Source organism: Vulpes lagopus, chromosome 12, assembly GCF_018345385.1.
Source record: "Vulpes lagopus strain Blue_001 chromosome 12, ASM1834538v1, whole genome shotgun sequence".
Lineage (NCBI taxonomy): Eukaryota > Metazoa > Chordata > Mammalia > Carnivora > Canidae > Vulpes > Vulpes lagopus.
In genome coordinates, this window is record NC_054835.1 from 29340296 (window position 1) to 29364266 (window position 23971).

The 23971-nt window shown below is 45.1% G+C and overlaps 1 protein-coding gene across 12 annotated transcripts in view; it reads right to left on the reverse strand.

Moving 5' to 3' along the window:
• MSI2 (musashi RNA binding protein 2) overlaps positions 1-23971 on the reverse strand; it is a 387083-nt gene that overhangs the window by 237463 nt on the left and 125649 nt on the right. For all 12 annotated transcript variants that reach the window (XR_005982997.1, XR_005982998.1, XM_041724104.1 and 9 more), the window contains exon 6: positions 17702-17794. Coding sequence is in view for 10 of the 12 variants with exons in the window: in XM_041724104.1 (XP_041580038.1) it covers positions 17702-17794 (93 nt within the window). In the remaining 2 variants the exon portion in view is untranslated. The remainder of the gene's footprint in view (positions 1-17701; positions 17795-23971) is intronic.

Sequence of the window (23971 nt, forward strand, 5' to 3'; positions counted from 1 at the left end):
GTAACAGGCATGTTAAATCTGAGTCTTCTACATCTGCTAGTAGACACTTTGGGCTTACTCTAATAATACTTAGCCACAAAACAAAATGAAACATGCCTCTTCAGCCTGTAATTAAGGTTGTTTTCACGTCCTTAGCCAATAAGAACTTCTTTGCTCTGTTAAAAAAAACAACAACCTATACTTCAAAGTTCCTAGGACAGAAATGACAAATTTTTAGAGAAACACTTACTAGAGAATACAGAAATCAAGGCATCAATTTAATTTCACACTCTACCTGCCTTGGACTAATTTGTGTAAATTACATTTCATACCAAGAACCTCAGCCCACGTGACCACAATGGAGAAATAAGCAGCTTGCATCAAATTGAGTTTTTCAGGTATAAATATATAGTTCTTTTTACTGTGTGAATGTTTAGCTGAAATTTCAAAGCAGGTTTTATATAAAAATTTCCAAGTGTTAATTTCCACATTTTCATCGACATGTCAATGTCACTGGGTTTTTACAGAGCTAAGGAGTGCAAATTAATCCATGTAGATCTGTTTTTTTTTTCTCTCAGAAAATCTGAAAAAATTATTATAAGCAAATTCTCAGCTCATGGGCGTGAGTTAGCAGAGTAAAGGATCCGCTCTATCAAGCCGCACACAAGTTTCCATTTTGACCTTCTACATTTAGGAATGTGGTTGGACAAGTGGTGCGAGACGAGCAGATCTTTGCACACATATTCTCAGATGGGATCCTCTAGCCTGCAGCTATCACAGTCACACAAAGCACTGAGCAGCAGCACCCGCCACCCAAGAAAAAGACCCCAGGATCATTCCTTGCCTGTCCACCCTCTCTGGCCACTTATTTGCAGCTCCTCATTTTGAAGAACCTTTCTAAATGGACAGGAGGGTTGGCATGAAACCACACAATGTACCTTTCTGAGGCACGTCTACTCTGAGAGGGCCATTCTTCGAAAATAGTATTAAAAATGTGCCCCCTCCCAATAGGTTTATGATGGACTCTAAAAATATCCACAGTCATATGGAATCCTTACTTTCTGTGAAACTCAAGTTAGAGACTGGGAATGTCTGTCTACAGCAGGAGACAGTAACTATGGCCCACAAGCCAAATGCGGCCCACTGCGTGTTTTTGTAAATAAAGTTTTATTGGAACACAACCAAAAACTCATTACATGTTGTCTGTGGCTGCTTTTGCGCTACAAGAGCAGAACTGAGTAGTTGGGACGGAGGCCATATGGCCCACGGATTCTAAAATATTTACTCTCTGGCCCTTTACAGTTTGTCAACCCCTCTTCTACATAAGCATGGTACTGGAAATGAGAATATGAATGAGATCTCTTGAGACTAGAAGGATTCAACACATAAAAATGGGATTTCTAGGGATGCCTGGGTGGCTCAGCAGTTTAGCATCTGCCTTCAGCCCAGGGCATGATCCTGGAGTTCCAGGATCAAGTCCCACACTGGGCTCCCTGCACGGAGCCTGCTTCTCCTTCTGCCTATGTCTCTACTTCTCTCTGTGTGTGTGTCTCTCATGAATAAATAAATAAAATCTTTTTTTTTTTAAAGGGGATTTTTGTTGCCTTAAAAAAAAGTATCCAAAATGAACACACTTGATTTGGAACGCTTTGTGCAAACTTACGCCAGAGGTTACATGTTATAGGTTTTGCAGAAAACCACTAACTTCAACTATCATTTTGTCCTAGGTGCATCTGAGGAGTCATCTTTGTCAATTTCCTTGGGCTGCCAAATCCATTCACCAGCAGGGCCCAGGTTAAATGTATCTGGGAAGCAATAATGAGGCTGAACATAACTGAGACAGCTTGACTAATGCTCTCTGAAGTTCTCCAGCACTGAACAAATAGTGTCTACTGCCCCACCATGGGCCAAACAAACTCTCTTGGCTTGTAGTTTCTGGTAGGGCTGGGGGATAAGATATTAGAGAGGAACTGAAAACTTGGCAAGAAGAGGAAAGTCTTAGAAATCCCAGGGCGTATCCCCAGCACTTAATATATCTGGGCAAGGAGAATGCAGGCATCTGATTTGAACTCTGCCTCCCTCTCTGCTCTCTCCAGCTGATGACAAAATCGAGCTCACTATTTCAAGGTCTACTGAAGTTGAGCATTCTCCATTTGTTTCTTTCCAAAGTGGGCACAGTTAGCGCTGCTCTATTCAGGGGCAAGATACACTGTGGGCTCCTCCCTACCCTCCATGCCAACTCTGATAGAACTCAGAGTGTCTGTCAATACTCAGGTTGGTGCTGAGGTATAGCCCACCTTCAAAGGCTGTTGTGGGGAAGAGACAAGATTGCAGATGTAAAAGCATGGGAGGTACAGAGGAGGGGTTCCACAGCAGCTACCACCTTCACCACCATCAGTGATGGCTGGCTGGCAGGCTCCTGGCCTCCCTTCGCTGCACCACAGTTCTCTTTACTGGCATCTCTATTCCTTGCCTACATTCCTCTTGTGGGCAGGGACCCTGCCTCACTGATCTCCATGAACCCAGCACATTGTGTAATACCTTGCAGGCACTCAAGATATGGGTTACTGAATGTCTGAATGGCGGAACAAGCTTCATCACCTCAGGTGGACAAGCAAGGACCATCCATCTCAGGCTTTTTCAATAGCAGCTGATGGAGACCTCTTTCCCCCTCCCTCCAGCTGGCTCCATGGTCCCCAGCTAGCCATGGCTTTGCGGACTTAGGGCTCCTGAATGCACTGTTCCCAGCCCTCCAGGAACTCCCCCACCCCACGATGTGCAAGTCTCCTGCGCACAGGTCTCAAGGCAGACCAGACCAGTGAAAAAACAAAGAGGAGTCAGCGTAAAGCACCCCTCACAAGGCAACCAAAAAGTGAGAAGCCCTTCAAGGGAGTGGCGTTCAATTAAATACAATCAAACATGCCCTTGTTGAGAAGGGATGTTACAAACAGATGGCCCTAGAAAAATCCCAGTCCGCGAGAAAGCAAAAATCTCTATCAAACAGGCCTTTTGAAATAACTTGCAAGTGAATTACGGCAGCTACTTCCTATGGGAGGGGAAATGATTTTAGGCGGCTTTCCAGTCCCCTGTGCTGCTTTAATCTGAGTCATATGCAAGAAATATTTATTGAGGGTGGAAGTCTCCCCATAGGTGTGTTTTAAGCGCAGGCTACGCTGGAGCACTCCAGTTAGCTCTATAAAGCTGCCTTAAAAGAACATTTTTAATGCACTGTCTCATTTGCTGTAAACTGATTTCCCATTGCAAACAAACAAACCCCCTACAAGTATCTGCTTTCCTGCATCCGCGGTCTCTGCTGCCGGGCATGCACCGAGTACTAGGGGATGCCACCATTAAGATGGTGGTTTTCAATGGAAACTTGGCATTTATCATAGTGAGAGCATTATCTTCTCAACAGAAGCTGACAATTTGTCCTATTCCTCCCTTGAGAGAATCCAGTAAGATCACATTTGCTTCCCCTGCATGCTGTTTCTCCTACTACAACATTTCTTTGCCTGGAAAGAAAATATTGTGACTCCTTGCCATATTCACTTCATTAGCATAAGAGGAAAAAAAGCCAAATCCTCCCATTGGCCTCCCCCAACAGTAGCTCAGCTGGGCTAAATCTAGCAGCATCTTAGATGCAGGACTTCTATGGTTCAGGACCCATCAGAGAACTGAGGTTATAGAGGCATGGGGGCAGAGGCTGGGAGAAGCCAAGAATGGAGTCCCATAGAAACTCAAAACCAGGGACGCCTGGGTGGCTCAGTGGTTGAGCATCTGCCTTGGGCTCAGGGCGTGATCCTGGGGTCCCGGGATTGAGTCCCACATCACACTTCCTGCATGGAGCCTGCTTCTCCCTCTGCCTGTGTCTCTGCCTCTCTCTCTCTCTCTCTCTCTCTCTCTCTCTCTCTCTGTGTGTCTCATGAATAAATAAAATCTTTAAAAAGAAAAAGAAAAACTGTTACATATTTTTAAAAAATGAAAGAAATTCAAAACCATCCATTTAACAAATAGGAAGGGTATCTCGCAGATTACTGTGGAGATTTTACAGGACAGAAATGAACCTGGTAGAAGTCAGAAGTTTGCGATACTTGCAATACTTGTGCTACTTCAGATACACAGGTGGTGAGTGTGGGAGGAAGGAGGGAATGAATGTGGGGAGAAGACGCCATTACCAAAAACCCATGTGACAGACACTAGGCAAACCTATCTTTATTCTCAGAGTCTCCCATAAAGAAAATTGGATCCCCACTTCACGTACAAGAAATGAGGCTCAATGGGAAATCCCTGGGTGACTCAGCAGTTTAGCACCTGCCTTCGGCCCAGGGCATGATCCTAGAGTCCTGGAATCAAGTCCCGTACTGGGCTCCCTGAATGGAGCCTGCTTCTCCCTCTGCCTGTGTCTCTGCTTCTCTCTGTCTCTCATGAATAAATAAAAATTTAAAAAAAAAAAAAAAAAGAAATGAGGCTCAAAAGAGCAAAATCACTAGCCCAAGGTCACAACACTAATAGCCAACAGCAGCATCCAGATTCAAGCTCGGGTCTACTTGGGTCCAAAGTCCAGAATCATTTGCCTCCATTCCACATAATAATTCCCAAGAACCTGGCAATAAAACGCCAATGGCATCCCTCTGTTCTTTCAGGAGGGAAAAATTATACCCACAAACGAGTTCTCTCTGCCCACAGCCAGATTTACCAACATCAGAGATGTTTGTGCTTCAGCTTAATGTTATTAGACCTGTTTTTACTGCCCAGCCTGGATGATCACAAAACAAGTCTGCGGAAGAAGCTGCCCAGAGCCCATCTAGTGTCCCCACCCCAGGAAGACCCATGCACCTATGAGGAAAGACAAATCCTGCCACGGACCCTACTTATACTTCCCACTCAGCAGCTCCACCACTTTTCTAAGACCAAAGACAGAAAGAAGAGCAGGGGAGATGGTGCGACATGAAAAGATGTACTCCATTCTTACCCTTCTCTCCTGCATCCCTTTTCCAGATAAGCTGTATGTCTACCCTTTACACCAAGACCTCCCTGAGAAACTACTGCTCCATAAGTGGCCATGCTGGCCAGCTCCACCCCACCCAGACAGTCCCTTAATTCTATTAAAGTTTTACTACAGGGTAGAAATAGCTCATATAGGGGCGCCTGGCTGGCTTAGTCAATAGAGCATGTGACTCGATCTTGTGGTTTTGAGTGTAAACCCTACATTGGATGTAGAAATTACTTAAAAATAAATTCTTTAAGGGGTACCTGGCTGGCTTAATTGGTCAAGCATGTGAATCTTGATCTGGGGATTGTAGACTTGGGCCCCATGTTGGGCACAGAGACTGCTTAAAAATAAAATCTTTAAAAGATATAAAATAAAATAAAATCTTAAAAAAAAAAAAAAGCTCACTTATCCCGGTTCAGGGGAATGATAGGTTCCATGTGAAGAAATGCTCCAGATAACTGAATACATTCTCTTAGAACCTTATTTTTAAAAAGAAAAACTCTAATTTTATCATTTGAAACTCCTTCTCCAATGACTGGCACAGCTCTGCACTCTGATACAGAGGGCCCCATTCATCCTGTCACTATTTGCTGAGCACCAACTACTGCCCAAGCACCGGGCTAGTCCTGAAGCTACACAGTGAGTAAATAGACACTGCTCTTCCTCAGTGGAACTGACAGTATACTGGGGGCAAAAGGGTACACATGTTTGACTTGTTTCTTGATACACCAAGATTCCCATCATGGGTTCTCTCAGCTCTCGGTTTCTTTATGAGACAAATTGTACTTATTTTTATTATTTACTAGTTTGCTCTTGGCTAGTCCTTCCCAACCTCATCCTAAAACTTAAGGGATAAGTAGGCACGGATCTTGTCTGTTTCGTTCACTGATGCGCCCTTGGCTCCCAGCTCATGCTTGGCATTCAAAAGAGAATCAAGATCTGGTGAATGAATCAATGAACAATGAATGATACACGAGGCTGTAGACAAGATGCCTTCTGGACCTAATGAGGAAGGATGGCTCTTTCCCTGCACTAATGGTCCTGCAATGTGGTGTATTTAAAGATGTAAGTCTTCTTGTTTTTATAGGGTTTTTTTGTTCCCCTCCCCTTTACACTGAGCTTATTAATTAACATCTTCCCACCCCTTAATAATTGCTATAAATTCAAAACCAGAAAAGTAAGCTTATTAGAATCATATGAAAGGAAAAGGAAAGAAAACTTAAGTGAGGTTGTAAAAAGCTAAGAGGCCAAATAAACTCAATAAACAGATCAGTGGATCAATATATATATATTTTAATAAACATCAGCTAAATGATATTGGGACAATTTCCAGGCAGTATCTTCTAACCTCCCATAAACACAAAAGTTTAATTATTCAAACAAGTTTAAGAGTTCACCTCGCAGGGTTCAACCAGAAGAATTCTCTTTTGGCCCATATGAGTTCAACATTTTCCATCAAAGCCTGAGCAACTCGAAGTCAGTCCCACAAATCAGAAGCACCAAGGTAGCTGGGCTGAACTGGAGGTACATGACATAGTAGAGAATTATAAAAGACATTGAATCTTCATCTTTAGGCTGAAAGAATCCAGGAAAGACTTTTCAATTTGTGTTATCCCCAAGGTGGGTGGGCAAACTGAGTGGTAAGCCCATCCAGAGGACAGGTGGGAAAGATGGAAGGGCCTGTGGCGTGTACAAGCATGTGTGTGCATGCACATGCACTCAAGTCAGGGTTGCTGCTGGATAGGCCTAGAGAGACAGGTCGAGGCTGAAGCTGGGTCTCAGAGGATAAAAATTACAGCAGTTGATATATTTATTAAGTACCTGCTCTGTTTCTGGAAGAATGCTAAGATCTTACACTACAGGTATTAGTTCGTTTGGTTTTTTTTTTTGTTTTTTTTTTTTTTAAAGATTTTATTTATTTATTCATGAGAGACACACAGAGAGAGAGCGAGGCAGAGACACAGGCAGAGGGAGAAGCAGGCTCCATGCAGAAGCCCGATGTGGGACTCGATCCCGGGACTCCAGGATCATGCCCTGGACCGAAGGCAGGCGCTAAACCGCTGAGCCACCCAGGGATCCCCTCGTTTGTTTTTTTAAAGATTTATTTATTTTATTTTTAGAGAGAGAGAGAGCCCAAGCGAGAGGAACAAAGGGAGAGAAAGAGAGAATCCCAAGCAGATCCCACCACCCTGAGATCACAACCTGAGCCAAAACCAAGAGTCGGCTGCTTAATCGACTGCGCCACCCAGGCACAGGTATTAGTTCATTTAATCATCATGCTAATCCTGTGGGATAAGTACCATCCTTATTTTAATTCTACAGATAAAGAAACTGAGGTAGAAAGAAGTTAAATGACCTGCCCAAGGTTAGAACAAATAAGTAGGATAGCTGATTTGACACTGGCCAGTCTGAGTATAAAAATTCCATGCCCTTATTACCAGGCAATAAGCTAAACCAGAGGATCGACGACTATGGCTGAGGGCCAAACCCAGCAGCCTTCTGGTTTTTGTAAATAAAGTTTTATTGGAACACAGCCACAACCATTTGTTTTCATACTGTCTATGGCTGCTGTCATTCACGCTACACTGACAGAGTTGAATGGCTGTGAGAGACCATCTGGGCCACAAAACCGAAAATAGTTATTATCTGGCCCTTTACAGAAAAAGTATGCCAACCCCTATGCTAAACAGTGGTAATTCTCAATGTTTCTACCCAAGTACTCCTAATGGTCAAGTAAATTATGGGACAGCCCAGAATGACAGGGGACAGAGGCTAATGCAGCCAGCAGCTATCCTGAAATGTCTCCAAGTCTCATGGTTTTTTCAAAAAAAACAATTATGCAAATCTCACGTTCTGTGGCCATAATATTTCTTCTAATATAATATGTTTCAAACAAACAACCATAAAGTCATAGCTCCCTGGGAGAGGCGCCACAGTAATCCTACAGCACCGCACTGGTCATGGCACCGCAGACGCCTGAGGGGGGCAGCCCAACAGGAGCAGCTCGGGTGGAACAGTAAACTCAGGACCTCTGTACTTTGGCCCCTACTGCAATCCAGCTGAGGTGTCCTGAGCGAGTCATTTAGACTCTCCCAGCCCTCCTTTCCTAACTGTAAAACGAGATAATCCTCCTACCTTGGGGGGCTGTTTGGACAGATAGAAGTCAAAAGACACTTGAAAGCTGCCAGCAAACAGGAATCTCTTAATATGAGCACAGATGCCAACTTAGTTGGATTAAAGAGCTATGACACCAATAAATCCTCCTTTTTTGCTACTAAAACACATATATATATCAATAAAGGAAATGGGGTAGTCCTTTTAAAAGATAAAATTTTTTTAAAAATTTGTTTCCATATCAAAGAATTGGCAAAGTCCCTCACCCACTCCACCATTCCCTAAGAAAGCTGAGAATAAGATCAGAGAGGCTACCTTTGGTCATCCCACACTCTTATTTATTTATGTTTCCTGAAGTGAAAAGTCCCCTAAATTGTTTTGGTTTTTTTTCCCCCCAAACACTAACACTCTACAAACAATAAGCAAGTCTGAAAATATTTACGGCTGCTGCCAATCACAAAAGACCGTTAGCAACCTCAACAACCAAAAATCTCTAATTTACAACTAATCCGATTGCACAAATTGCATCTTCTACTAAGACCGCCTAAAAACGACTTCCTGTAAACAAACCACTCTGCTGCGTTTTTTAATTGAATTAAATCCTTATTTTGCTCTTTAACTACAAGAAACTCACTTTTCGCTACACGGGGCAGAATTATTTTTATTTTCAAGAGATAGAGAAATAATCCCCAAGGAGGAGCCCAAACAGGAGCCCAAGGGTCCTATAGTCCAAGTCAATGACCAGCCACCCCTTGCCCCAGGACTGTGGTCCGTCTGTCCTGCTTTCCACAGGCCGCTTGCTCCCTTGACACTTCCTGGCCTGTGGGAGTGCAGGTCCTGTGCTGACTCCTGCCCCAGTGGTTGAGTGAAATTAGGAAGGCAGACTGTAAATGAGACCTGAGTAAAGGTCCTGGAAAACACAGGAAGGAATATTTAAACCTGCCTGCAGGCAGTCAAAGAAAGTTTCATCCCTGTAAGGAGTTCTAAGCCAGTGTCTCCACTTTTCCCACCTCCCGTTTATTTAGAGTGGCCAACTCATTCTGGTCTGTATGTCCTGAGTTCCTGGAAACTCCTCTGTCCTAGGCAAACCAGGTCAGCTGGTCACCCTACCTTTATCCAGCATGTATGCACATGCACGTGCGCGCGCGCACACACACACATGCGCGCGAGCGCGCGCGCCACCCTGCTCTTCTCCCTACCATCAGGAATTCGATCAAGAATCCGTCAATGATATTCACTGTTTGCCTGCAGTGTGTTGCTGCCCCCCAACCCGAAGTGGCAACAAGTCATCCTGACCCTTCCCAGTAACGGTCCCTCCACCCAGATTCTTCCATCCTGGAAACGTCCTCGTCACATAAATGCCCCACAGAGAAGAAAGAACCATCACCCAGGCTGCAGAAGGTATGTGGACTCATGGCGAAACAAATCCCACTTTGCCAGAGGCTCCGCTCTAGGAGGACAACACCAAGTGCAGAAAAATGGAAAAGGGATATACAAATTCAATCTATCAAATCTCCTATTTATTTTATGCAAAGTTTTCCTGGTGCTTATTAATGCCAGCTTTCCCCCTACCATTTAATCTCTGCTTCCATTTCATTCTTGGAGGCCTGTGATTATTCTAATTCAGCATTTGGATGACTTCATTTCCGCTCAAGTACACCCAGGTCAACTTGGATAGAAAAGAAAGAGGAGGAGAAGAAAAATAATCAGCTAAAAGCTATTAAATATCAGCCGTGTGCCTCATGATTGGTTTTAAAGGCAGTGGTGAGGTTAGCAACAGTCAGAAACTCAACCCTTCTGCCTCTTTCTGCATATTAACGTTTTTCTGGGGCTCTCACTCTTATGGCTTCGAATGTAAATAAAGCACCGATTGGCAGCCCACTTTGAGCTAATTCACAAATACCAAGTCTGAATATACAGAGCTGTAAAAATTTAGAGGGTGGTAACTTAGATCCGGCCGTTCTACAGAGGGACTAATTCTCAGAGGACAAAAGAAGGGGGAAAAAAGGAGAAGAAAAAGAAAAAGAAAAGCATACACGACCCATGTAATGGGGTATCCAATTGACGGGGTGGGGGGTGGGCAGGAATCTCCATATCAATGTTCACTCTACCAAACAATGGAATTCCATTTCTATGCCAAGTCTAAATGAACTGCGCTTTCTCTTCCATAAGAACCACTCCTTGCACCCACTGGCACAAGCTTGAACCACGATTTCTCAGACACTTGCAGTTCCCACTGAAGTATGTCCAGGGGGAGAAAGGCTTTCTTTCTCATGCTAACAACTCCATTGTAAGTGACGTCTTCAGAGGCTGCCAGGACGGCTCTGGGAAGGTGAGCTGGGGAAGCGCTCAATACCCCTTCCCCATCAACCCTCCCGGGCTCATTAACCCCTTCCTGCCCGGGGCCAACCCTGTGCTGGGCTTTCCTCTTCTGGAGGGGGGCGCTGGAAAAATGAAATCAAGCCAAAAAACCATACCCGGAAGCACAGTTAAACAGCCAAGCCAGAAAGTTCAGGCCTGGTTCCTCTACCTACTACTATGCATATGAAGCATGGAATTTGATTAGCATAAGCTCAAACTTTTCCCAGCTTGCTACCCAGAAGGCATCCTGTTTTGTTATTTGTATATTTTAAAACACTGTTAACAGAGCAATAATAATGTCTGATGCATTTGCCCAACAACAGCTGGTTATATTTTATAGCTAAAAAGGAAATGTGAAGTTTTCCTAGAAACCTACAATTTCAGGAGCCCCCCTTTTTTTAAGCAAGAGAAAAGGAAAGACAAGAAAACAAAACAAAAGAAAAAGAAAAGATTTATAAGTCAGATCGTGAGGTTGGAGTGCTCAATCAATCTCTAACTCGCCTCACTCCATTGGTTATGGCAGAAATCCGTCTATGGAGGAAAAAGTTCATCAGGAAAACACAGTTGTTTGTTTGGTAGGAGGGTTTACCTGCAAAGCCCACAGATCACATTACTTGTGGGTACTGCTTGTTTGCTTGCTGCCACCTGGCCTAGGAAGCTGAGGCAGGCAGATGAGGGAGGTTCTCCCGTTGGCTAACTGTGGCTTTTTGCTCTCAGCAGCTCTGCCAGGGGTCAGAGGGCAAATAAAGTCCCCCTCCCCCGTATGACACACTTCCGAAGGGAGAGACTGACACAAACCAGACAGAGAATTAATAAAACATGAGGACAGTGTTGGCCTTGTTCTGGGTTATGACAGGAAGAAAATTTAACACAAAAGTAGCCTTCAGCGTGGCCAGCCAGGGTGGGGACAGCAACTGGGGCCCTTCCTGGTCCACTCCACGGTTGTAACCCAAGAAGGTCTGAGAAACAGACCTCCAGAGGACAGGCGAGGCTTGGACATGCTGGCCACCTTCCAGGTGGTCCCCCTGGACAAACCACATCAGGAGACAAACACCTCCTGAGAACGCTGGTGCCCACAAAGGACAGACGGGGACTTGAGTTTTCCAGACCTGGTCCGAGCAAACCGCACGGAGCTCCATTTCTCTACAACGCGCATTTGGAAGCGATAAAAAAACATTACCTCAGAATCACAGCTCACCGTGGGGAACACGGTAACGTTGACGTTGCTTATTTATTTTCTCACGAGTCTCCTGCCTTTCAAATTTCAAAGGCTTTATAATATTTTTATGCTAGATCTATCTTCCTCTCCTCACACATACAGTATCAAAAGGAGTATCTGAGCATCCCTCCTGCACATAAAACCCAGAGCTGGGAAATAACGGGTGTCAAATACTTCCCTGGAGCACACTCTCTGACCATCCCACACACGAGCGGGACAAATGAAAAGATCTCCTCATATTAAAACGCCAATTCATTCTCGGTCTCAATTTTTTTCTCCAAAAGCTCTCAAGCACCATTCTCTGTAGCTCAAGTTCACTTTTATAGGCCCCCACACCACCCCAACCCAACAGAAGGACTCCAAAGGACTCTCTGCACCTCGTTTCCACCGGGCTCCCCTTTGATGGGACCTAAAGAGCTCTAACTGTCCAAATCCCTTTCGTTTCAGGCCTCTTCTGGCCGCCCACCACAATGAGGGGCTGGCCCAGGAAGGGGTTAAAGCCCTCATGTCAAACCGCAAACTCGGGCACTGGCCCAGAAGGGACATGGGAACCAGGGCAGCCGAGTGATAAAGGCCGGATTGTAGCAGCCCACTGGATTGGAAATGACTTGTAGGCCTAATGAAACAGAACTTTGGCAGTAAAACAGAATGAAAGGAATGAGACAATAAAAGGCTGGAACAAAGGGAGCAGAGTCGTTTCAGCTTAGCAAAATAAGCTCACTTTGTTGGTGGGGAAAGCCAAAGCCGATTAGGATAAACCAACGACTGAGCGTAAGTCTTCCAAACTAATTACACAGTTCACCATGTGAAGTATAATTGGAAGCCTCCAGATGCGGGCTGCTTTGCTTTCACAGGAGTTATATAAAGTGAGAATTACCTAGTGAGCTCGGCACCGAGCAGCCCTATCATCGAGGTGAACAGCTGAAAGGTGCAGAACTGCTCCATCCGGGACGAAGCCGAGAATTCATTAAGTTTAAAGGCCTCTTTTTGATCTCCAAAATCCTATAAGTGAGAATTTAAGAAACCGGTACTTGAAGGAGGGGCCGAAAGGGGAGAAGGAGGAAACCCACGCACACGGAGCTTCTTTGATCCCAGGGCTTTTTAATTACCAGGCTGGGCTCTTCCGGACGGCTATGCGGGGAGAACGGTGGAGAACCCTCGGATCGATTGTCTGGGTCTGTACGTGCCTATCGAGAGCATCATTCACGTGCCACTTTTCGCAATGGTCTGTGTACATCATTCCTGTACTATGAAATCGTGAGCACAGATAACGTCCACTGGGAAACCTGATGCAGTGAAATAAATTACTGCACATCAACATTCTTGACAAATGAACAGAATCTTCTCCCTCTGAGTATCAGGCTGCTTAGTGGTAAAGTAGGAGATGAGGTTTTATAAACAGCGAATAGAGGCTAGATTGTACAAAAATGAATGACTATCTGGGCTCTCCCCAGCACGGGCTGTGTGATCTCGGACAGCTCATGACCTTCCTCAACATCAGTTTGGTCATCTACATGATAGATACCCCACCTACCTTGCTTGACAGCCTTGAGAATCAGGTTTTAAAATGCATCAAAAAGCTTAGCACAAAGCACACATCCCTCAAAGTCAGAAACATCAACTCATAGCAAAAGAATCTTCATAGTAAAACTTGAACTTCACAAATTCGGAGTCTTCATTAATTTAGATCTAGTACATGTAATAAGGAGTTGGAAATACTCTCTGGATCCCTGGGATCTTACTCACAGGATGAAGATTCTGGTTTATAAATAGCTTTTTCCAAATAGAGAATCCCTTCACTGTTCCTACATCTTGCAATCCAGAAATTAACCCTACCACAGTTATGATTGTTCCACTTATTATATCATGCTCATGGCTATTGGTAGTATCTTGTTCTGGTTATAGTCTATGGATACCTTAGATAGATACATATCTATCCATATACCGACCTATGTATATTTATGTTTTTTGGAGGTTTTATTTATTTATTTGAGAGACAGAGAGAGACCAAGCAACCATGCACTAGCAGGGGGAGGGGCAGACGGAGAGGGAAAAGCAGTCTCCCCACTGAGCAGCGAGCCCAATATGGGGCAATCTCAGGACTCTGGGATCGTGACCTGAGCCGAAGGCAGATGTCCAACCGACTCAGGTGTCCCTGTATGTTTAAACACATTTTCTAGATTACTGAATTTTCAAGCTTGAAACCAACCTTATGAATAACCTAGTTTAGGGGTTGGCAAATTATGGCCCACAAGACAAATGTGGCCCATAATCTGTATTTATAAACAAAGTTTTATTGGAACACAACCGTATCTAATCATGGATGGGCCATAGCTGCTTCCTCCATATAAAAGCAGAAGTAAATAGTTGTGACAGAGACCACGTGCTCTGCAAAGCCAAGAACATTTACTATTTGACCCTTTACAACTTTTCCATCTCCTTCCCTTAGAGAAGAAACTGAGACCAGGAAAGAAATGGCCTGTTAAGGTATCATAGTGGGGGTCACTGCCCAGTCAGGCCCATCATGAGGGTCTGGAATACTTCTACCTACCTAACCTTCCTCTAATGACAGCATCAGAACAGCTACCCAGGGGGCGAGAATGGCCATCCAAGGTAGCAGAATTCTCATGCCAATGGCCACACTTCACAATCTCATCTTAAATATAAACAAGTAATGATATCTCTAACCAAGGGGGTAGGGGTAAGTTTCTGGGAGGAAGGTGGCAGGAAAATACAAAGGGGTTTACAAACCTCTAATTTGAGTTATTTAAAACTCTCGGTGTGTCATTCTGCACCCACCCCACTTACAGTAATGACATATTTAAACTCCCTAAGCCCAGCCCCATGATAGCAGTCTTACCCATCTTGATTGCCACCTGAAATAAACAGTTGAAGCAGCTGCCACCTCAGGCATGATGGGAAGAGGGAGAGGAGAGAGGAATGACAGCAAGGGAAACCTAGAACTCAGGTGGCAAATCCTGAATGGAGGCTTAGAAGGATGGAAAGTTCTGGATATGGAGGAAGAGGAAGCAGGATGTAAATTCTGGCTGCCATCCTGCCTTACTGGTGTGACCTTCTTTGAGGCTTTATCTCCCTCATCCTTATTGTTCACCTTTGTCAAGGGGCTGAATGACACCAAAATGCACTGTACAGATGAAATGAGGCAACATATATCCAGTTCTCAGCACTGTCCCCAGCCCATGGAGGGACACAGTCTCTTCCTTTCTTTTATACTCTTCCCACCCTAAGCCCATCCTATATAGATCAATCCAAGGTTGGAAGAGGGCCCAGAGTTTAGGTTCTGTTATCAGAAAAGCCTCGAGGGGGGAAATCTGCACCCAGCTATACCTTTCAGGGGTGACCCTAAATCAAAGACTCAGTCCAGCTAGACTCCATTTAACAAACTACAAAGTGAGCAGGACAGGACCCCCACCAGCCTCCCAGAGAAGAATTAAATGAAATAATATAAGTCAATGGCCTGGCCCAGGACCCAACACAGTATATACTCACTAATAAAATTACACCTTGCTAATTTGCAGTTACCAATCTAAAAGGAGCCCCAAACAACTTTACAGCTGGGAATGTGTTCAAGCATGTGAGTCTATTTGACACAACTACGTGTGTGTGTTCTGTTTTCCTCAACCAGAATATAAACTACTGAAGGGTAGAGTCAGTATGTCAATTCACCATTGGATTGACTCACTGCCTTAAGGCACAGCATCATGGTCTCCTCTGTTTTGATCACTCTGGACTCAAATGAATGACACCAGAATCCAGAGAAGTGGTGGGCCCTGTTCAAGGAGGCACAAACATAATACCAGGCACCAGCAAGAGGAGAGATAAGCCCCTCTGAAGACAGACCCAGATAATACAAAGAGCACGTGTATGAAACAACCTACAAAAACAAGAGCACAGAAAGTGTTATGGTTTTGATATATTCAAAAGCCTTAGTCCTTTAATAAAACACCTGATAAGTTTATACATCCTGCTGGAATCTACAAATGTTACTGCTAAATTAACTGAGCAGCTTTAGACCCAGCACAGACCAGGCCAGGGAAGATGGTCTGTGAATGCCTCCCTGACAAGAGGAGAACTGTTCTCCGGGCAGGGATGGTTGCTACCATGGGCCTGCCCAAAGCTTGCAGAGCTTCCCACTGCTGGCATACTGAGTCCCGACTATAAGTATTAATGCAAAAAGACAGAAAGAAAGAGAGAAAAGGAGAACAAGGCAATGAGAGAGGGGGTGAGGGGGGAGAGGGAGAGAGAGAGAAAGAGAGAGAGAGAGAGAGAGAGAGAGAGAGAGAGAGAGGAGCCTGAAGGTGTGAACATGCAGAGGTGAAGCAGGTACAGGCCTGTCTAGAATACTCTTAACAGTCCAACTTCCCTGACAATCATGAATAGGACCATGAGATTCCAATTTATGGTTAAAAAAATAAATCCCACCTCATGTTTGCAAACACTGCTCCTGGCCTAGTTTTAGAGGCAGAACTGTAGCAAAGGGGTGCACACTCCAGAGCCTTCCATTACACAAGCTGGACCTGTCTCATTTAATTACTTCTAGTCTCTCCCCATAGGCAGGGTGGGGCTGGGTGGTAGACAAATCCCCCGCTGGTGCTTTAAATACGTCTTGAAAAGAAGTACATGGTCACCAACGCACTCAACCATTCTTCCAAACCAGCTGGAATGAATCAGCCCCCAACTGGCAATGTAAGATGGTGCCATGGGGAAGGCGTCTTTCATAACCAACCCGGAAGGGCAGTTAAGTGCCATTCTGCATGCAAAGCTGGGCTGGAGGAGGCTGATGTCTCTTTGTTGTATGTCTCCCAGCCATGCAGAAATTGATTATTACCAGAGACAGGAAAATCTCCGTTTTGAAGCTGAATAGTGATCACTATCCTCATCCCAGACAGTAACTCACAACTGGACACACCTGGGGACGAGGTCAGAGCTGCCCATTACCTCGAGCAAACAAGTAAAAGCACAGAACCTTCAGACCGGTCAGTGGGCAGCAGTGCCTTGTACCACCCAGCGCAAGCACAACAGCTGTCATGGGGGAACATGAGTGACAAAGCTTAGAACAGGCACAGTGCCTTCCACCCCTCTGCCGTATCAGCCCTGCAACAGCAGAGACGCAGACCTGTGCAGAGGAGACCATCACACACCCAGACTCCCAGGACAACATCCACAACTACCCAAAGATGCGGGAAGCAGAGGGCCAGCACAGCCATTCACCCGGAAGCCTCCTGGGACATGACAGCCAGAGGAGGGGTATCACACAAAGCCAGCAGGGACAGTCTCCCCGACAAGCTGCCATGTTGGAGCCCCGGGACAACGCAGCCATCAGAGAAACACCACTTTCCAAAGCACCAGCTCCCCCTCTAGTCTACCAACTAGAGAGAGGCTGTATTAAAGCACATCGCCCAAGGTTACACACCCTATCTGTCCATCTCTGTGATTCTGTCTGTGACCTACACACTCTCACACTCTGGTTCCTGACTGATGGGGGGGGGGGGGGGCGCTACATTGTTCCCAGCCTATTCTAGCAACAGAGCCCAAGGGATAATTTTACTTCTGTCTCACATACATTCTGACAGGTACAGGCCCAGCATCTTTCCCAAGTCTCCTCGGGCATCTGACAGGGGAAGGTTCAGCTGCAAAGGACCCCAGGGAGCCTCCTCTTTTAATGTATCTTCCAGAAAGGCATAGAATGAAGTCCAGCACCAACTCACAGGCCTCTAGCAGCTTCTGTGGGAGCTCTGTCCTGTGAGTCACAATCTTGCATCCCTCCCAGCTGCTGCCACCACCGGCTCCCAGTCCAGGCCCCACGTGGCCAGCAAAACCACATTGAAAGGCCACTCTGTCTATTCCTGCAGGCACGTGGGGCACCGTGCCGACCACAAGCCGGACTCTTCCATGTCAGCTCCTGACAGATTTCACTTAAGTCTTGACAACCAAGTTCAAGGACAAGGTTCTTGAGGGCACAGCTGTGACGGAAGGAAGGGCCATGGCAGCAGCCAGCCCCACACACCACTTACCTTGCCAAACTGCTCAAAGTATTGCTTTACATCTTCCACCACTGTGTTCGCAGATAATCCGCCTACAAATATTTTCTTTGTTCTTGTGACCATCTGCAAGAAATGACAAGAGGAGGCCATGGGTTAACTAGGTTATCTGAAGCAATGCTCACTAAGGTTCTGAAACAAGCCACTCTCCACGTTTCTCTAGAAAGGTAATTTTAGATAAATTTGAGCTGTACGGACATCTCAGAATGCTGTGGAGACAGCCACGCTGGATATCTTGGGCCTTCAGGCCACAACCTGTAAGCTTGAGTTTCATACAGACACAGAGTAGACTTCAGAACCTCTAAGCCATAATACACAGCTTCATTTTCATTTCTAGCACAGAGAGAAAAGTGGCACGTCAAAGCTATTTTAAACCTAAGAGATGTGAACAGAAGAGAACTATGTGCATAAAAATCTGTCGCCCAGAAAGTACCATAAAATTTGTCAATAAGAAACACACACATCATTCAAACATATGGGTGGGCTGTCTACACCGAGCTGTTCTGAGTGCTGGTTCATGTCTGCCATCAAGACAGATGCTGACCCTGCACACAGGGGCCACTCTCCAAGCCTGATCCTTATTCTCCTTCCCCTCTTGATTCCTCATTATTCGCCTTGATTCACCCTACGCCCAATCAGGCCCAGTTAAGCCCCAGGTATCCACCCCTTTGTCCATATAAGTCCTTCTCCCCAGAATGCCTCTCTATGCCTAAACCTCCCATGGCAAGTTGTAACCATCCTGTAAGATCCAACGACCTCTAAAATGCAAGCTATCTATATAGTTCCCACATGCGAAAGCTGTCCCCTCTCTCTTCTGAAACTCTAATGCTGTAGCCACCAGCCTGTCCTGGCACCCACTTCTTCCCACCTAGTGTCAAAGTCATGTATAATCCTGTCTTTCCTACTTCCTCCCACAGACAGTAAATTCCTGATTCCTCCAGGTACCCTCCACAATGCCAAGTACAGAGCCAGGCACACATAAGCCCACACCAAATATCTGGTGGATGTGAAAACAAATGAATGTGGTCACATTTCATAATTCCACCAGTTCCAAAGCAAAGGGAGACAGAAGTTCAATGATACAAATGATTTAGAGACAGAACCAAATATCATAAGGAAGGAGCCAAAGGTGAAACAAGAAAATGAATCTTGTTCTGAACACTGAGTTTAGGCTGTGTAGGTATGTAGGTGGGTTTTTTTTTTTTAACATGCAATAAAAAATTTAAATGTTAAATAAAAAATGTAACACGCTCAGTGGGTACAGGGTCTCACCATTGTGGCTGCATATGATAAAAACCCAATGTCTTAACCTGAGGGGAGAAATTCTGTTGCAACATACATGTGTATCAAATCATAATGTTTGTACACTTTAAAGATCTTATAATTTTGTCAGTTACACCTCAGTAAAGCTGAGGGGAAAATGTTTTATGAGAATATATAAATAAAAGCATGACTGAAACCCAGAAATAAGGGAATAAGACAAAACCAATTTAAAAAAAAAAAACCCACCATGTCATATCCGGTCTATTACAATTCGATGTGGGATGCCTAAGTACAGGGGCCATGGCTGCCAGGATCCCCGCTGTCCCCAAGGCTGAGCCATACTGGCAGAGGGAATGTACCAACCACCCCACCTCCAGCAGGAGCTCCCTGGCTGAGAGACATCTGGTTGGTGACAGGCAGGCTGTGCCGAGGAGCGCTCCCCTGAGGTCTGATCCTGTGCTTTGCACTGTGAAGTCCCGGACCAGAGCGTCAGTCCCACCTAAGCCTGAACTCCCATCAATCAGGAAGCCTGGTTGCCACGAATGGGAGGCTCCGAGACTGCAAAGAGCTCAGGTTTTGGCTTAGTGGCTTCTGGAAGGGACATGTGCCACCACAGCCCACTGACAGAGCTCCATCTGGAATGTCCTTGTAATCAACCTGGTACACTATTTTAAGAGGACATTGTCCTAGCAAGTCTGCACACTTCCTGTGAGCTCTGAGAGCCATGCATTGGTTCCACATGTGTTTAAAGCTGTGATTTACTGCTTTTCATCTCTTTTCAGATGAACAGGAGAGGCAGAGGAGATCGTGTACATGAAAACATTTTGTGACAGTCCCACCAGCGTCTGCAGTGCCAACTCCAAGAACCTCTCGTTAACCAGTGGGCATCTTATTCTGCTCCATATTGTCCATCTCCCTTCTCAGCCATTCAGTAGGTCTACCCTGGCAGAACAGGTACCTACCCATGAAGGTGACCTACCTGTCCAGATTTCAATCTGTCCCTACACTCACTCACTGACCACCAAATTTGACTACCCTAACTTTCCCAATGTGTTCATTCAACAGATACATTGAGGGCTAGGTGTTGGAGCCTACATTCCAATACAATGTAGAATTTAATCCACTATAAAATGGAGATATAATAATTAGCCTACCACGCAAGGTTTCTATTAGGACTAAATTAAATAACATATGCCAAAGTGTCTAGCAGGACATCAGGCAGATGCTAGATAAGTGGTCACTGTAACTGAATCCAAAGTCAATTACTAAATTCATCCTTCAAGCTCAGAATAAATGTATGGCAGAAAGAGACTTTACAGAAAAATCTTTGATAAATCAACTCTGGGTGCCCCATTTTCTTCCACTGTAATTTCAAAACCACTTTCCTGAATCTCTACATGATTTCAGATGGGCAAAGACTCCCAATAGTTTCATTTCAGATTTTTCATTCCTGTTTTTTTCCCCCTATCAGCCAGGTAATTAAATATCTATAAAGAAACACTACTGTGATCCACAAGCATGCACTAGTGGAGTTCTCAACTTAAACTCTAGAGGAGCATTCTATAAAATGAACCCTATGGTGCCATTTATACATTGTTTAGAGCCAGGGTGAGTATAGAGCAGACCCTATTTATATTCCAAAATGTTCACACGGACCCAGATAATTAAATGAGTAACATGTCTTCATTCCAAATAACAGAAGTCAACAGAATGTTCATTCCCCAGTAACTGGTTAAATGAAAAGGCCCCCTCTTACACTCTCTACAGTCTCTCAACAGCCATAAACTTATCATGCCAGAGCCTTAAATGCTGGGGCAGACATCCAGGTATAAACCACACAGTCCCAAAAAAGTCTGTAAAATACTTTTTTTAGAAGGATGAGAAATCCCAGGCCCCAAACACCACGCCAAAATGTCCAAGTTACTAAAACATCCTCTCCAGGAACCAGCTCAGATACAGTGATGGATCCCACTCTTCAGCAAACACTAAGGGAAACTGGTTTAATCAAAACCTTCCAGACGTGAAAAGGCCAGTGGGAAGATGTGCAACACTCGGTTAGCTGCTCACCAACGTCTTGGCTTTGTGAGGGGGTGGGCAACAGGGCTGTGCACTGTGACCTCTCTTGCCAGGGGCACACTGGAGGAAACGGGAGTGATTTACTTTGGGAATCCTGATGGCATCACTGCTAAATGGACTATGCAGTGCTTGATGATTTGCATTCTGTAGAGACACAGAAAGCAGGTGGAGGACTCTAGAATCACACACTCCACACACTCTCCACACACTCTCCACTCAGTTTCCCTTCTACCTCCAAGGCTACCAAGAAGGGCAGGACAGGGGTGGGGCTAGATGTCCTGTCCAGGCTCCCTGTGGGTCTAAACTGGAGGTCCTCAGAGTCCCATCGATACTATCAAAGTTTCTGTGTCCACTTTGCTCGCATGTGCACGTGTGTGTCTGGGGTAACTCTCTGGTCCCAATCCTTCAGTCTTGGCTTCGACTTGCCCCCAGGAACCCCTCAGCTCCTCCAGAACTTAAAGCCTCTTCTTACCTCAGAAACAGGGAACAGGACAAATTACTACTGGTCCCCCTGACTCCAGAGTCCTTTGCATTATAAAAAGTCCTCTCTACCCACAGTGGAGAGAGCCACCTGTGCTTTCTTCCTGCCCTAGACCCTTTGAGTAACTGTTTCCTAACCCACAGCCCTCACACCAATACAGTACTGAACCACAAAAAGCAAGGGAAGCTGGTCACTGCACACCAAAATGCTCAGGCAGCCCCAGGCGGTCCCCACAGTGCACCCAAATGGAAAGAGCCATCCATCTGTTCCAGAGAGGGCTCACTCCAAAATCCATTAGGAAAGTCATCTTAAATGTCCTTTGCGTGGAGTTTTTGGTGGGAGGGATTGTAGAAAACACTTTTTATGTGAATGCTTTCCACACTTTGAGACACCAGATACCCACCAACAGCCCAGCAACCACTTGGGGACAGCCACCTCCCCCAACAGATGCCCTTACTTTTATGGTTTAGGGCGGCCCTCTGGGAAGTGGTGTGTGTGTGTGTGTGTGTGTGTGTGTGTGTGTGTGTGTAGTGTGCATCAGGGGGTGGAGAGTGTTCAGGCTCTCACAAATCATTGCTGCACATTTTGCATCTAGACCCATAATTTAACTAAACATCACTGCTCTCCACACCTCTTGGCTCTACAAAGAAAACCCCAGCACCCATTCCAGTTTGGAAAATTGCTATTTACACATAAGAACTGGCCAAAGCCAGCTGCTAACTAGAGCTGTAAAGAACACTCCACCTTCCTGCTTCTAACCAGAGCGCTGCTTTATGTTTTTTTTAAGTTTCAAAAAATCCCTCTAAAAAAATGTGTTTGAATCTGAAATGGTCACTCAGAGTGGGACCAATGGTTGTATTTTATAAAACAGAATAAAGCAGAAGAGTATGCATGCATATATGTGTGTTGAAAGCAGAGGTTGGAGGTATTAGATAAGAGAAATTACTTTGAAGAATGAGTTTATGAGGAAAACTTAGCTCTAGGAGCTTTGCCCCAAAGATATTAGTTGCCACATAGGAAAACAATAATAACTAAAAATGTTTCTCATCCTGACAAATGCATGGAAAAAAGGCAGGCAGCAACTCTGGAGAGTCTTGAATGGGTAGAAAAGAAGCCCAGGGAATTTAAGTCAGCTCTTGCCATCACCACGTTCCTGCAAAGAGCTCCAATTCCCCCTCTGGTGACACATATGGGCCATCTTCACTGACCAAGAACAATGGCGCTCATTTATAGAAGCTCTCCCATCTGTGGGAGCCCCAAGATGGAGAAAGGAAGATGTAAGGGCACTAGTGCTGGGCAGGATTTTGCAAACCGGACTGCCCATCGTCCCCATTATACAGAAGGAAAAATCAAGTCCAAGCAAGTTGGTTTAGGTGCTGGTTAAAGGCAAGCAGAGTGACAAGGGAAAATGGACATGCTGGCAGATACCATGCAATTCTATCCCAGACTCTGAATCTGGTGAACATTTTTCAGATTCTTAGATGAAATTGTATGTTATCATCAAAGTATTAGTTCCCTGCATCTGAGAATTAAGCCCAGTCTTTGTATGGCAAAGATGCTCTCTCAGGGCTCACCGGGGTCACAGAAGTCCCAAACTCCACAGCCTCATTCCACAGGGAGTTTCCTCCAAGGGACATGCCCTCTAAAACTCCCAAGTTCCCCCAGCATTTGTTTACATCTTTCCCTCCTCCCTCTAAACTATCACTCTTAAAAAAAATAAAAATTAAAAAAAATATAAAAAATATAAAAAAATAAACTACCACTCTTGCTACTACCATCACCACTGCCACCACCATCATATATGAATCCAGTGGCAAAACTCACTTAGCACACAAAAGCAGAACCCAGGTTAGGTACTAGAATCTTCTCCAAATGATTCTAGAATCACACATGGAAAAAGATGAAAGTCAGTTGACTAGAGACCCCAATATTCATGTCTACCCAGATCTTTGGAAACAGGGCCTTTGCATATGTCATCAGTTAAGGATCTTGAAATGATATCATCCTGGGTACAGGGAGGGCCCTAAGTCTAGAGGCCAGTGCCCTTACAAGATGAGAAGGGACATGCACTACATACAGAAGAGCCATGGGAGGATGAAGCAGAGACTGAAGTGATGTGTCTACAAACCAAGGAACACCAAGAACTGCTGCCAGCTACCAGGAGGTAGGAGAGAGGCACGGACAGCTTCTCCTTCAGTCTTCCAGAAGTAATGAGCCCTGCCAATGCTTTCATTTCAGGCTTCTGGACTCCTGAACTGGGAGAGAAGACATTCCTATGCTTTAATGCCCCCCAAGCTATCTCAACTTGTTATGGCAGCCCCAAGAAACCTATAATGAAGACCCACCACCTGGGGGAGGCCCTCAGATACTAGAGACCTGGCCTTGCTTTTTCTTTGTGACCACAGAGTAGAATTCACATGGAG